At 43.5% G+C, this 15,596-nt stretch overlaps 1 protein-coding gene across 1 annotated transcript; it reads left to right on the top strand.

The window, feature by feature from the left end:
* Positions 1-1,470: 1,470 nt before the first annotated feature.
* Positions 1,471-14,803, top strand: LOC121679384 (tetratricopeptide repeat protein 39C-like). Its single transcript, XM_042058283.1, has 14 exons — positions 1,471-2,774; positions 6,066-6,114; positions 6,870-6,998; positions 7,959-8,073; positions 8,413-8,803; positions 9,682-9,850; positions 10,037-10,130; positions 10,221-10,328; positions 12,024-12,133; positions 12,245-12,368; positions 12,509-12,606; positions 12,823-12,927; positions 13,042-13,080; positions 13,308-14,803. Exons 1-14 carry the CDS (start codon positions 2,635-2,637, stop codon positions 13,395-13,397), a joined length of 1,761 nt encoding a protein of 586 aa, XP_041914217.1. The 5' UTR covers positions 1,471-2,634; the 3' UTR covers positions 13,398-14,803.
* Positions 14,804-15,596: the final 793 nt, after the last annotated feature.

The raw sequence follows: 15,596 nt of genomic DNA, 5'->3' as shown, positions 1-15,596 counted from the left end.
TTGTATTTTGTATTTTCGAACAATGTGGCCTGTATCATAGCTACATGTATGACCTTTGCAGCAAAAAAAACCGCGTGAAAATCTGTTCGGTATTCAGTGAGATATGATTAATTAAGTGTGCTGACAGCTCATTGCACCGGCCAAACAGATTACACTGAGTGGAGTGGATGACCGGTCCAAGATGGCGGCTCCAAATCTCGTCAGCGCTAGTAGGGAGCAGCGGTCGATGCGGCGTCTATGTATATTATGTCTATGGTAGTGATGGGCAAATGAAGCTTTGGTGAAGCACTGAACCACTTTGAACAATTGATTCAAAAATGGGTTCATTACTCGAAGCTTCAGTAACAGCGACCTCTCCTGGTGAAAAGCCAAGACTGCATCTAAATTATCCCGGCAAGATAGTGGACAGGAAGCTTTGAAATAAATCTAGTGCTTGCACCTAACCACCCCACCCCCACACATACGTAGTGCACATGAATAAGAATGGGATATCATTATTTATACAAATAAAGATTGATCAGGAGCCATCAGAATACAGTTTTCCCACGTATCTCTTACATTGTAATAAAAATAGATCGATATGAACAAACTATGCTTGTCACAGTAGAGGCTATGAACCAAACGCAATGTTTTGCATTAGCCTAAAGTGTTTATGCTTTGAGCGCGCTACAATTCAGACTAGAAACGAGGCCGTGCCAGTTGCAGTGGCAGCACGATTGGTTCACAAGGCGGTGGCGCTGCGAACCACTCAGGTGATTCTTTCAGAGAATGAAGCAGTTTCTGCTTCGGAAGTCATAGGCTATGTCACGTGATTTTTCCGTAGCAAATAGTGATGGGACAACCGACTCTGTCGGTTCAACCGGACGGTCGTTGGTTGGCCTACCGAGTTAATAGATTCGGTCACCGGTTTCGGTTTCATTCTGTCTGCTCGTGACAGCCTGCAGCCTACAGTCATTCACTTCTAAGCATTTATTTAACATGACTACTAAGATAACATTAGGCCTATGTGTATTTGTAGGTATGTGATATAATACTTTCCCATCGATAAAATTTCCATGAACATAAGCATCTAGTTTGCACTAGAAAGGCTTATGTGATCGGTTGATTACAACTTGCCGAGAACCTAGCTAACTGTTTGACTCGTGTGGCAGCCACGGTTACGAGGCCCGGAGAACCTAGCGAACTGTTTGACTCGTTTGACAGCCACGGTTATGAGGCCCAGAGCCATACAAGCTAGCTCATCATATTTTGACTGATTATACTACCACTCCAGTAGAGGCGCTAATACGCGATACGATGAAAGAGTAGCGACGAGAACACTCGAGCACAACCAATCAAGCCAGTGTTGCTCTGTATGTGAAAATGAATGATGTTAGGAACACAGCCGGTTTTTGACGTTTGGCACTCGATTCTCCCGGCTCAGTGACACGAACCGGGTTATTTAACCGACACTTCGGTCAGTTCGTCAACACTAGTAGCAAAGCAAGCTTCGGAGCAGTGATTCAAATGGAATTGTAGTTACTGGTTTGAAGCACGTATCGAAGCTTCAGTGTCAGACTGCCATCACTAGCTAGCCGTCTGGCAGCCTGTCTTGAGTGAAACAGAACCTTGTGACTGGATGAACACAGAAGTCAAGGCAATGCAGACACGGATATGACTGCAAAATAGAGTCTGATCAGGCCAAAGGCCCATTCAGTGTTGGCCAGCACGATGGCGTATTATTAGTTCTATTTTAGAAATGTTGGGCTTTTGGTCCTCCGTACTAGCCCTGGCAGCAAATGTAATCTAGGGGCGCGTCTAGATTTCTAGGCTACCTCCGTACAGTATTCTGTGGGAAGTTGTGCACAATACCAGATGACAACAGGGATAGGCTACCGGTGGGAAAGGGAAACGACTGTCTTCAACTTTGTAAAACCCAAAACCAGACTCATTCACTTCGCTGAAATTATGAAATTATGGGTGGACAACGCTAGTGGAATGTGGACTGAGATGCATGCTGAAGCAACATTGATTTCCCCACTAGAGTGCACTAAGGAGCTTTGCAAATCAAATTTAGGCCTATGTCAACATTTTGGCAGGCGGGATTTGATGTCAATCTAATAGCCTAGCCTGATAGCCTAGTTTACAACACTTTAGGTTTAAAACATTTTTTGCAAACACGTCGATTGATCAATTTTCCTCCAACGTATTGTATTACATTTATTTATCTGTATTCATTTGCGGTTTTAATAGGTTTGGTGACTGTTTTAACCGCCTGCGTGTGCTCATTGGCTAGAGTCACGGTAGGGGAAATGTCGTAAGTGACAGGTCTCTCTTGCCCCACACTTCGAATTCCTGCATGTGAATGTAGGCTAGCTGTGCGCAGTATGCGTGGGGTGGTTTCTTCCATACCGGTAGAATATGTCTATTATGATGAATAACCGTGAAATACTGACTTATAATATGTATTTGCCGTTTGTGTCGTGAAGAAACAAGAAGGTTTGTAGTTACAGTCTAGCTGCAGAGCCGCCGTCTGGGTGTGCAACCGCTCGAGCTCAGGAAATTCGTTGGGTGCTGACTGCCGCATTTGGATTGCTAAGCCAGCAGTTTGGGGGAAAATTTTATATTTACGGTATTCAATTCAGAAGATCAATCATGGCTGGCCCCGAAGCTGCCAAACAAGAGGTTGACGACAACCCAGAGCAAATTGACGACGCAGAGCTGGCACTGCAAGGAATAAACATGCTTCTGAACAACGGCTTTAGGGAGAGCGATGAGCTGTTTCGAAAATACAGGTAGGTAAAACGAAATAGCTATGCTAGCCAGAACAAAATTAAGTGAATTCCTGTTTGTTTTATTTTTATTAGAATAGTGTATCGCCCTCGTTGCAGTGTGTAAGTGTGTTTATTAGGCTACTGAGGAGCCCCATTTAAGAAACTTTTCATGCAGACAACCAGGATGTCAACTGACCCAACTATAGCTGGGTCGATTGTTCCGAAATGCTCTGGACAGCTCCACTAAACAAACTCGGATGGATCACCTGTGGCGTCAGTTTAATGTGGCATCTTGTAGGCCTGGAACGTTGATAGCCTACTGAAATGATACATTGCTGCAAATAGTATGACAACGTTGTGTAACTGTAAAAACATTGAAATATAGGTTTCTCACGGCTTTACTTCCGTATTATTGAACGCTCAGATCAACACAGCCTACTGTGTTTGCTTAACACATCTCCTTGTTTTAATATTGTGTGTAGGATTGGTCGTGGCTAAACTTGACGCGACCCTCCCAAGAACTTCGAGGGGAGTTCAGTCAGCACTCTTGTCATTAGCACGCCGTCGTCCAAATGTTTTCCTGTTTGTAGGCTATGTGATGCATGGGGTGAACGCAATAGGGTGTTGTCTGTCGTAGCACTATCATTGTCAATGCTTCTTCACACTGCGCAGCTAAACACTCCCCTCTATGACTTCAGTCTTGGCAGTTGGGTAGGCGAAATCTATGTAGCCTACAGTTATATCATAACCCTCTTCCATAAACCTCCACACACCAATCAGTGGTGTGATGTTTGTAATGTTGTAGCGAATGCTTTGTTTAGCTTTAACAGTTGATTACATAACATACATGATATACTTCCAGAACAAAATTTGCTAAAAAATGCAACATGGTTTTGTAAGTTATCATTCTGTCGGCAGCTCTTATCTCTTAGCGCCTCTTCGTTCCCCATTCATTGCCTGTTGAGTAGGCTACACTTCATTAGAGTGCCCTGCATGCATAGAGTAGGCTACTCTGCTGGAGTGTTGTCCCTCTTTCCATTGTAGCATATAGCATATTATTGCTGTTGTAGAGAACATTCTTGACAGTGTAACATGGCCTACTTTGAAAGATCATCTAAGTGCAGACTATGTTTGAGTGCTTGTGTACCAGGTTAAAGTAGAGAAATTCAGTTAGTTGAAGAGAGTGTGTTTTCCACCCTGTGCTATGAGGTGAGGTTCTGCAGTGTCACCTAATCCAAATCAGGTTTTCATAGGGCTATGGACGCTGATAATGTATAGCAGAAAATGGTTGTGTTCATTTAATATCATATACCTCCTCGTAAGCCAACATGTCATATTCAGGCTAGATTGCTAGCCAATAATATACTTCTAGGCCTTCGACTAGCCTATTCTTGCAAATAGCCTTTCAGGCATGAATGGTATTTTTAGTTATGTATGTGTCAAAGGGGATTTTCATAGCCTAATTAAACCTAGGCAGCTCTAAATACTGTGTGGAATACCTCCATTGTTAAATTAAACGTGAGGCATATAGGCCTAGTGACTATAGGCAGAGAAATGTAAAATACATAATAACAGAGAAAAGGTTCAATGATCGGGACACACACAGTGACACCCTGTGGACCACTAAGCCAGAGACATTCTAATGAGGAGACACAGCACTTAAAAAAAATCCTCCATAGAAATGTATGAGGTTAGTTTGTAACACAAACATGGCAGTTGTCTACACATCCTGCCTGTTCCGCGGCCAAAAGTTGACATGTGAATACATCATGCCAATCGTGTGGTGTGTTGATACATCGTGCCAATCATATGTTGTGTTGTGATTTCGCCGCTGGAGCAAGGTTGGTGTCGTGAAGCCTTGCCCACGTGCAGTTCTGCCTGAAATAGATGCCCAATAAGTGCCCAAAAAACATTGCAATATGGCCGCCACGTGGAGGGACTTCCCTAAAAGGACTTTGACAGCCCACCAGTATTCTACTTAGGGCCGTGTATTGGCAAGGACCTCACAATACGATACGATACGATACGCATCCCGATACATGGGTCACGGTACAATAGGCTACATCACGATATATTGAGGTACAATACATATTGCGATATATTACAATACTTTTTGCTGAAAATGTAAAAATAGAGCTGGAAACACAATTTGCTGTGTACCACCTGGGCAGTATGTAGATGTCATTATACTGATAATAAAAAAATATATATATCGCTATATGTATGTATATGTATATATATCGCTATATATATATATATATATATATATATATATATATATATATATATATATATATATATATATATATAGCGATACATATACATACATATAGCGATATATATATTTTTTTATTATCAGTATATATATATATTAGTCAGCTGTATAGAAATGTTTGCACAGCCTAATGCTTTAATAAAAAATATCGATATTTGGTGACAGTGGCGATACGATATATCGATATTTTGATATCGAAAGCACATCCCTAGTTCTACTACATGTCAACACCTTGGATTTGTGATGGTGGATTGGACTGGATGGTCCTGCTCGGAGGCAGACATGAATGTGTTAATGGACAGACGAACTGACAGTCTGCCATGCTAAAAATAGGATCACTTTTGTTAGATCATGCATTTTCCCGATTCCCTTGCCCCCGTCACACACACACATACACACACACACTGTTTGTGAATCTGTGTGAATTTGTTGTGAATCACAGCACATAACCGACTTGAGTCTCCACATTTAGTGATGTGTGTTCCCTATCTGTGTCATGATTGAAAACACCACACAAAGTTCTGGAATTTTACGTAGATTTGGAGAATCTATATAGTGTAAGTATATATACTTTTTTGATCCCGTGAGGGAAATTTGGTTTCTGCATTTAACCCAATCGGTGAATTAGTGAAACACACTCAGCACACAGCGAACACAGTGAGGTGAAGCACACACTAATCCCGGCGCAGTGAGCTGCCTGCTTCAACGGCGGCGCTCGGGGAGCAGTGAGGGGTTAGGTGCCTTGCTCAAGGGCACTTCAGCCGCGGCGCACTGGGCGGGGCTCGAACCGGCAACCCTCCGGTTACAAGTCCAGAGTGCTAACCAGTGGGCCACGTGCCCCCTATCTAATATATATCTTAAGTTATTTGTTTTATATATGTAATTCTATTTGTTTCTTCCAATCCCCAATATTGTTTTATTACCTTTTATTTTTGGCCTTTAGTTTTGCCATTATAAAGCAATAATTACTGATATGACCTTAAACAAAAACTACTACTACTTCTACTCATGATTGAAAACGTGTTTATGTTTGTCAGAAACTACAGTCCCTTGATGAGCTTTGGCGCCAGCTTTGTGAGCTTCTTGGTAAGTGAAGGAAGTCTGTTTCCCACACTACAAGCTACTCTTGTGCACAATGGAATGATTCATCCATTATTATATATATATATAGAGAGAGAGAGAGAGAGAGAGAGAGAGAGAGAGAGAGAGAGAGAGAGAGAGAGAGAGAGAGAGAGAGAGAGAGAGAGAGAGAGAGAGAGAGAGAGAGAGAGAGAGAGAGAGAGAGAGAGAGATGACTCTCTGATAACTGAGTATGTAATGAAGGGACCATGGAAACGTAATGAAGGGTAGAGTACGGTACTGGGCTCACTGCCAAAGGTCTGCTGGCCACCCCTGCTGCTGGACCCCATATGTGGTGCTCAGCTAATGAATTATACACAAAGGTGAATCTCAGCTAGCAACCGGCGCTCCTCCACTCTGGTGCTCCTCAGCTCAGAGTTGAGTTTGGAACGCTTGGTAAGATGTACATGACTAGGGTCATTACGTCAAATCCAGGGCTTGTCTTGAGCGTCATTGCAAAGTCTTGGTGATATACCATTTTTCAGATCTATAGATTGTGTCGGTTGAGCGTAAAAAGTCACATAAAAATGAAATGAATCATTTTAAATTGGAGAAGAGTAGACTGATGATTTTTCCATCATTGTGTTTGTGTGATTTCTCATGTGCTCATTGTCAACAATAGGCTACACGGTGATCAATCTGGTTGTGAGTGTTTGTTTTTGCCATCTTTGGGATTTGATTGACAAATTGAGTGAAATCTTCCTCGGTGTGTTGCTGTGCAGAATGCCATGATGACGTTTGAGGAGGAGAAGATGCAGCTGGCCTGCGAGCACCTCCGCGCCACAGAGAGGCTGTGCGAGAGCGAGAACGCCGGCGTCATCGAGACCATCAAGAACAAGATCAAGAGGAGTGTGAGTAGTATCCCCCTCTCATGTCTGTTGAGCCCATGCAGTTGTCAAATTTAAATTAAGTGTACACTTAAAGGAGAAGTTCGGTGTGATATTGACCAGTGCTTTTTCAAAGTTCTCAATGTCTCGTTTTAAGTGTCAGGGTCCTGGGAAGTCTACCAATGAAGTGTGGAGCTACTTTGAGCCTCGTAAATGGTGTAAAACAGTGATATATTTGCATGGCTAGGCCGTTGCCGAGGCACCCCCTTTGAAAACCTGTTAGTAGCATTGGCTAACTAGTGCCAGATTTCGGAGTGCAGGGGACAAGCTGAGATGAGCTATGAGACAAAAGTTCACACTTGGTATCATGTTTCAACACACTTTAGGTCAATATCACACTGAACTTCTCCTTAAGAAAGAAAATGCAAAACATAATGTATGCCAGTTGAATATAATACTAAAATGTCAGTTTGTCTTGCAGATAATGTGTGCCAATTTCAGATAATGTGTGCCAATTTCAGATAATGTGTGCCAATTTCAGATAATGTGGGCCAAGTTCAGATAATGTGGGCCAAGTTCAGATAATTTGTGCCAAGTTCAGATCATGTCTGCCTAGTTTAGATAATACATGCCTAGTCCCTCTGAAAATCGACTCTCTCATAACACAGAATAAGAAATGAGACTGAGACAAGGTACTAAAGGAGAAGACACTGTTTAGGGAACTGAGACACGATGTCCAGGATGTGTGGATTTACCAAAGGTCTGTTACCGTGTTACTGTGGAGGATGTGGCCTGTCCTTGGTGGATCCAAGCAAATGTTTGTGCTGACTGGGATAATCTATCGCACGCGCTCACATTTGTATGCTGAGCTCAGCTCATTTTCTCTCCCTTTCTTTCTTTATTTCTTTCTTTCTTTTTTTCTCTTTCTCTCTCTGTCCGAGTCCTCTTTCTGTCTTTTTTCATTCTGTCTCCCTGCGTGTGTAGATGGACTCCCAGAGATCGGAGCTGGCTGTGGTGGAGCGCCTACAGAGGCAGATCATTGTGGCAGACTGCCAAGTGTATCTGGCTGTTCTCTCCTTCGTCAAACAGGAGCTGTCTTGTGAGTGAGCCCACTTCTGCTTTCTTTGTTTCAGAGTTTCTTGTTAGATGACTCTATTTTTGGACTCGGTATGGTGTGAAAAACACTGGGAAACCAAGGGATTTCACAGCCCACTTTTCACAAAACTGTTCTTCCACAAGTGAGAGTGGGGAAGGGTGACAGGCACTTTCCATCTGTGCTTCAGCAGTACTGCCACATGTTGTAGATACAGGAATCAAATGGGCCAATCATAAAGCCGTTTTGACAGCGCATGTAGGCTGCCTGGTGGTCATCTATCCCTCGGCGTGCCTAAAAGCCTCTTTTCCCCTCTCCTCTCCCCCCACAATCACATCCACACAGCGTACATCAAAGGAGGCTGGATCCTCCGTAAGGCCTGGAAGTTGTACAACAAGTGCCACAGTGACATCAGCCAGCTCCAGGAGGCCTGCCAGAGGAGTTCCTCCGGCCAGCAGGGGGCCTCGCCCTCCCCCTCCCCCTCGTCCTCACCCCCGTCCTCGTCCACCGACCCCCAGGCGCAGAAGCTCCCGGGCGGCGTTAGCACCGAGACTCTGGGCCGTCTGAAGGGCTCGGTCAGCTTCGGCTACGGGCTCTTCCACCTGTGCATCTCCATGGTGCCGCCCCACCTGCTGAAGATCATCAACCTGCTGGGTTTCCCCGGCGACCGGCACCAGGGGCTGTCCTCTCTCACATATGCCAGTGAAAGTAAGGACATGAAGGCCCCTCTTGCTACGTGAGTAGGTGTGAAGAATCGCCATGCAGTGGCCCTGTCACTGAAAAAAAGAACACAAATGTCTTCGACCGCTTAAAGCATGTTTTAGTTTCAGTGTGTGTCAACACACAGAACTGAATGACTAATTAGTGAGAAGATTGCTAGAGAGATGCTGCCAATAACAAGGATCTCCCTAACAGGGACAAATGGTGAGAATAGTGAGTAGGAAAAAAATCCTATTTGATTTAAGGAACAGAATAGTGAGCAGTCTTATACATTTGTGATTTAAGGAACAGAATAGTGAGCAGTCTTATACATTTGTGTTTAAAGCATGTTAAGTAGCTTCTGTATACAGATGTTTTATTGAAGAGCGCTTCCGCACCACCCACGGTACAGGGAACTTGTTGTGCAGGTTTTGTTTGTGTAGTGGCATTAACAGGAACTGCATTGTTACTGTAAGCTGTGTGGTGGTGAGGAGCGGGAGCAGGAGTGTGCCTAAGCTTAATGGAGTGCCCTCTGCTCAGAGCTGCTGCATGAAAACGGAAGTGCTTTCATCATGTGAGGGCAATGCAGACATAGTCAGGTGTAATGCCCTCTCGGTTTACAGCAAGATATTATAGCTGCAGGGCACAGGAAAACGGGAAACATTTGAACTTTTACTGGGTTGCAAGTGGTGTTTCACTATGTAATTCAGACACGGTACACATTGTTTGTTGGATTGCTCGATGTTTTGGTGTTTTGGTTCTGTACAGTTCTGCTCAGATCTGCTGTTTTGGTGCAACATTTATTAATTTACAATCTGCGTGGTCTTGCTTCATCCTGTGTGCGCTGTCCTCCATCATGTGTTCATGGTCACAGCAGTAGTGATATGAGTTTCCCTGCTCCTCTGGCTGTTGCAGGCTGGCCCTCTTGTGGTACCACACGGTAGTGCAGCCCTTTTTCGCTTTGGACGGCGCAGACACACAGACGGGGCTCCTGGAGGCCAAGGCCATTCTCCAGAGGAAGGAGGCCGTCTACCCCAACTCCTCCCTCTTCATGTTCTTCAAAGGCAGGGTACAGCGTTTGGAGGTACGGGTGCGATCGTCTGATGACCTATAATAGGTCTATGTGTCTAGCTGGTTTTGGCATAGCGCACTGAATGAGCTAACCGGAGTCCTAATATTGTGATATGTTGTGTAGATTTCTTAATTTGTTGTCTTAAGAAAGTATTTTGCCTACATTGTGTCAACCCAACCCGTATCGTTTGTCCTTCAGTGTCAGATCAACAGTGCCTTGACTTCTTTCAATAATGCCTTGGAGCTTGCCACAGACCAGAGGGAGATCCAGCACGTGTGTCTGTATGAGATTGGTGAGTGAACATGAGAAATTCCACGACCGCATGCTTCTCACTGTCCAGCACACTCGACATCTACACAGGCCTATGGTTTGTCTGTTCCAGGGTGGTGCAGCATGATTGAACTGCGCTTTGCCGAGGCCTACAAAGCCTTTGACCGGATGAGGACAGAGTCTCGCTGGTCTCAGTGCTACTACGCCTACTTGACCGGAGGTGAGAGTCCTGCACAAACACAATCCACACTTGGCTGTCTTAAGCGTCCAAGAATACTCGCCACTCCCGACCGGTAGCGCGACAATGTGACGTCACAGGAACGGCGTAACCATTTATACTCGCGTGTGGGGGTCGCGTCACTAGTTGCAATATTCTCCTGAACAGAGGTGTCGCTGTTGTAAAAAAGGCTAACGCTAACTGCGTTACACAGTAGAAGAAGCTGCAGTAAGAAACACTAGCTAGCTTCTGTGATGGTACTTCAGACTTTGGTTGCTGCTATTCACAACTACCATCATCATTATCTAGGGATGGGCAAAGCGAGGCTTTATGAAACACTGAAACGTTCGAAGCAATTGTGCCGAATTGTTCCGAAGCTTCGAAACAATTCCGACACCTCAGAGCTGTTTAGGGTGAAACAAATCTGTCAAATACTTCGTATTGGAAATGTAGTCTTTAAAGTTCGTGGCTCGCTGTGTTACCTGTGTTCAGTCTTTGTCAAAAGCTAAGCAGTGATGCCCTTGATCAATTACTGGATGGGAGACCACATGAAGTGACAATAAGAGAATCTTATTGCTGCCGCTAGTGTTCTCTAACAATTTCTTCTTATAAAAACTCTCGATGTCGCAATGTGTTTTCTTTCTGACCATTCTGAGAGTTTAGTTGAAACTGTGTGGTTAATGCTGAAGTAAGAAACCATATGAACAGATAGATCTGAAACAGTACCTTACAAATCAAACGGGGATCAGCCTGGGCTACCGTGCAAAAAACACCCTCACTAACCACTACACCATCATGGTTATTGTTTAAGAAAAGTCTACATTGTTAATTGAACGCTCGGGCACGCCTGCCTGCCCAAGATTCACTTAACTTTGGTCACATGACATAGGGATTTTGAACGATGTTTCGAAGCAGTGGTCACATGACATGGCTGTTTTGATCTACGTTTCGAAGCAGTGTTTCGAAACACTTGTGCTTTGAAGCCTCGTCACTGATTCGAGACGTCGGTTTCGAAAGTCACACCCCTATCATTATCATCTAGTTTCCAAGGTGTGTGCACAGGTAGATAGATGGATATATAGATAGATACTTTAGTCATCCCGAGGGAAATTGTAATAATTTAAACAGTTTAGTTAGCTGGCTAGCTAGCTAGCAGCTGGCTGAGTTTGTGTAATTTCCAGAAGTGGAAAGGGATTTTGTTCAGGTCTTAGTAGACATCCTTTGTTTGAATATAAATCGTTCCTATTCTTTCCTCTTAATTCCATGTGTTCCAACTCTCGCTGGTAACTTTGTTAACTTATCCAGCAAACTATTAAAAATTCACGACTGTAACAAAACACTGCAACTCTTGCATGCCCTCGACCTTGTCCATCTTCCGGTTTCCAGTTTGTCGCGCTCAGCTGAAAAAAATAGAGTGGTGCGCTACCATGTGCTACCCGGCCAAAATCCTGGCGCGCCAGAGAGATCTACGTCATTTTGACGTCACATTGTTGCGCTACCGGTCGGGTGTGGCAAGTATGTAGTGGCCATTAGTGTGTGTGTGTGTCATCATGTATGACCGCAAGAGAATTTAGTGTTTGTACAGTTCTGTAGAATGTGCTGATTATGCTGTACTGTATGTGTTTTTGCCTGTGTTGTCCATGCTGTGGTATTGTTGTCCATCACACTCCTTCCTCCTGCCTGTGTGGCTGTCTGCAGTGTGTCAAGGTGCTGCCGGGGACCTGGATGGGTCAGCAAAGGTGTTCAAGGACATCCAGAAGCTCTCCAAGAGGAAAAACAATCAGATTGAGCAGTTCTCCATTAGGAGGGTAAGTTTATCAATTAACAATGTGCAGTTGTCATATTGTTTGTGCGGGTATCTTTAGTGCACGTGAACTTCAGCATGTACTGTGTGTGTGTGTGTGTGTGTGTGTGTGTAGGCAGAGCACCTGAGGAAGCAGTCTCCCACCAGAGAGCACTGCACTCTGGCTGTGATCGAGGTGCTGTACCTGTGGAAGGCGCTTGCTAACAGCTCTACCTCCAAACTGCAGCACATGACCCAAGGTACTGCATTCCCCTTGGGACCCCTAACGCATGGCCAGGGGACCGCCGCCATCTTAAGTCTGCACATTTTCACCCCAAGTCGATCATTTATATACCTGAATGTGAAATGACGCCTGTTTTCTTTTCCTTCTTCTTTTCAGTCCTAAAGGACATAGAGGATGCCTCATGTGCAGGTCTTAGAAATTTACTTCTGGGTGCCATACATAAATGTCTGGGAAATACAAAAGAAGCAATCCAGGTAAAACATTACAGTAGCTACTCAATGTGTACTTGCAGTGGGGTTTTATATTCAAGGATTCTAGATGCAGTGTCTGTGAATTTGGCGGGTCATCACTGTTGAATCCTTGTGAGGCTTCTGTAGCACTGTTATGCCCTGAGTTTGTGTGCTGTGTTCCAGATCAATGAATTGAGTGAACTGACTTGAGTATGTGCGTGTACTGTACGTTGTCTCCAGTGCTTTCATCTGGCTGCCAGAGATGAAGAAGGCCGACTTACTAACTCCTATGTGCAACCCTACTCCTGCTATGAGTTAGGATGTGTACTACTCGACAGCCCTGAGGTGTGTGTGTGTGTGGACATTGAGCAAATGAGTGTCTTAATAACCACTTGTTTAATAGTTTCTCATGACTTGTGTTTTTTGTGATGACATCTGTTTATATCCCCCCTTCCCCAGTCTACACCAAAGGGCAGGGGTCTTTTATTGCAGGCCAAGGTAATTGTTTTCAATGATTGGTACTGAATTTATGTTCAAGCACAATGCATCATGCTGGGGCACTTTTACACTCAGCATTTGAGAAAAGAAACCAAACTGCCTTGAAATAAGTATAGTTTAGAAAAGCTTTTACTGCTCAAGCTAAACAACTTTTTTCTTTTTGTGTGTTTACGTGTGTGTTTACGTGTGTGTGTGTGTGTGTGTGTGTGTGGGGGGCCATTTTGTAGGAGGACTATGCTGGCTATGATTTTGAGAACCGCCTCCATGTGCGCATCCACTCAGCGCTGGCCTCGATCAAGGAAGTTGTCCCCCAGTGACCCGGCCCCCTATCCCCAGCCCGCCCCCCCCCGGTCACCCCGTCCAGTGTGGTTCCTCAGCTCCATACAGCCAGACAGGAACGTAGTGGGCATGTGCCAATCCTGACCGAGTAATGCATACTAATCACCCAAAGGATTGGCAAGTGAACGATGGACCTCCATCTTCAAGGAAACTTTGTGTTATACAGTCTGTTTTAATTACATATAATATCTAGTAGATTTGCCCAAATCTCATTCCCTTGCTAATTTTATTTAACAGCTCTGAATGTTCATATGTGCCACTAAGTCACTTTATTTTGACTTTTAATAGACTTTATTTATTACCTTTTCAAAAAACAAATAATGGCCTGCATTATTGGCAGGTGAACTGTAAAGCAATGTGTTTCATAGGGTTTGCATTATTTTTACAGAGAAAATGAAGGTAAAGGAACGTTAGCAGAGCACTGTATTACATCAAATACTATCAGAAGTTACATATCCAGGAGGGTTGTGTGTGTTGTGTGTGTGTGTGTGTAGTGTGTGTGTGTGTGTGTGTTGTGTGTGTGTCTTTGGCAAAAGCTGTATGAGTATGAGTTCTGTGGGGGAAATTGCATATGGATGGTTGCGGAGCACGAGAATGAGGGGGTACATGTTTTATTGTAATGTGTATATACAATTTGGGTGTAGTATGGTATCGATAAGTGGTGGGTTTCAAATATACACGGGGTGAGGAGGTGAGGAGGGAAGGTCTGCAACAGCTGGCCACAGTTTTATTAACCTCAGGTCAGAGACATTTCTTGAAACTGTTCACAATCCTAATTCGTTGTCTTAGTTTGAGACGAATGTTAATTGGTCAACATAAAGGTGGTTGCCTGTACAAAGCTGTAGTAAAAGCCAATTGCAGGTATTAAGTTAATAATTTGTGATCTTTTTGTCCAGTGTTAAAAAAAAAAGATTTTGCTTAAGGGTTTATTGTGGTAATGGACAGGACAGTGCCAATAACATTGTGAAGTTGTTTCAATGGGGAATGTGGTACAGTACTGCACTGCAGGCACTAGGCCGATAAGTCATGTCATGTCATAAGACTTCTGCTAAAAACTAGTAAATAGCCATTTATATTTTGGCATCATTCTTTGACAATAGTTTCCTAAATTCAAAATGGATTTAGATCCTTAGTTGCAGCCTTCAAACTAAGGAGGACAGTCACAAGACAATCATTGTCTTATCATGTTACATAATTTACTTTGGGGTCCTGGTATATGTCAGTGGGTCATTATAGAAAGATGGGCCTATGGTTCAAAATGTAAGCCTACTGTATGGGTCAAACTCTGGCAATGTATGTTAAGATTGTTTTCCTGGAAAACTTCCTGTGTCAGTATCATCTGTCAAAGACTACTGTTTTAACAATAAATTGTTTTTTAAAAGCTTGTTGAGTTTGTGTCACAATGTAGCTACTGCTGCCATTGGTTTAGTTTAGATATGCAAGAAGAAAACAGATGTTGTGCGGCCTAAGAGATTTAGTTGTCCCCTATGTGCAGTTCCTGGGCAGGTAAAGGCAACAGTAGGCCTTCTCTAGGCATTTGACATCACCACTATATATAACCCAGTCCCCTGGTCTGAGATGTATCCAACTGTTGAATAAATTACATGATAATATAGATTTAGGTTTGAGCCTCCTTTTAAAAAGACAAACTCACATTGCATGTACTGTAGCAGTACAATGATTTTTCAGATACACTTAAGCACTTAACAACCAAATAAATGTTTTCTTGAGGGGGGAATTAAAGGAATTGGGCATACTTTTAGTGTGCTTTTAAAATGATAATGCTGAATTTGTTAGGATAAATATGTGTTACTACATTCAGTGTTGCTTTTAAAAAAAAAAAAAAAAAAGTTTACTTCGGAGAAGTTACAAGAAAACATGAAACATGGACAAATGACATAAAACGGCGTGTGAAATGCCAGCTACATTTCTTCTGAATTTAGCAGTCTGCTCTAAACAACTGATGAGCAGCAGGTCCTCAGAATGGAAGGGGAAACCTTGAACTTCCTCAGCCGCCGTATTGCCATTTGCAAGCTACAGTGATTAGGCTATGCTACGAGTGGGTTGTGGAGTAGCCTAACGAAGGTTTTTTGGTTAATTTTCAAGTATAGGCTATGAAAAAGCAATCAGAAGTAAGACGTGAGAATATCGTGGTAATAAGTGTCCAAAACAAACAT

The sequence above is a fragment of the Alosa sapidissima genome, chromosome 1 (genome assembly GCF_018492685.1).
Source record: "Alosa sapidissima isolate fAloSap1 chromosome 1, fAloSap1.pri, whole genome shotgun sequence".
NCBI classification, from domain to species: domain Eukaryota; kingdom Metazoa; phylum Chordata; class Actinopteri; order Clupeiformes; family Clupeidae; genus Alosa; species Alosa sapidissima.
This window is presented reverse-complemented; position numbering and strand designations above follow the sequence as displayed.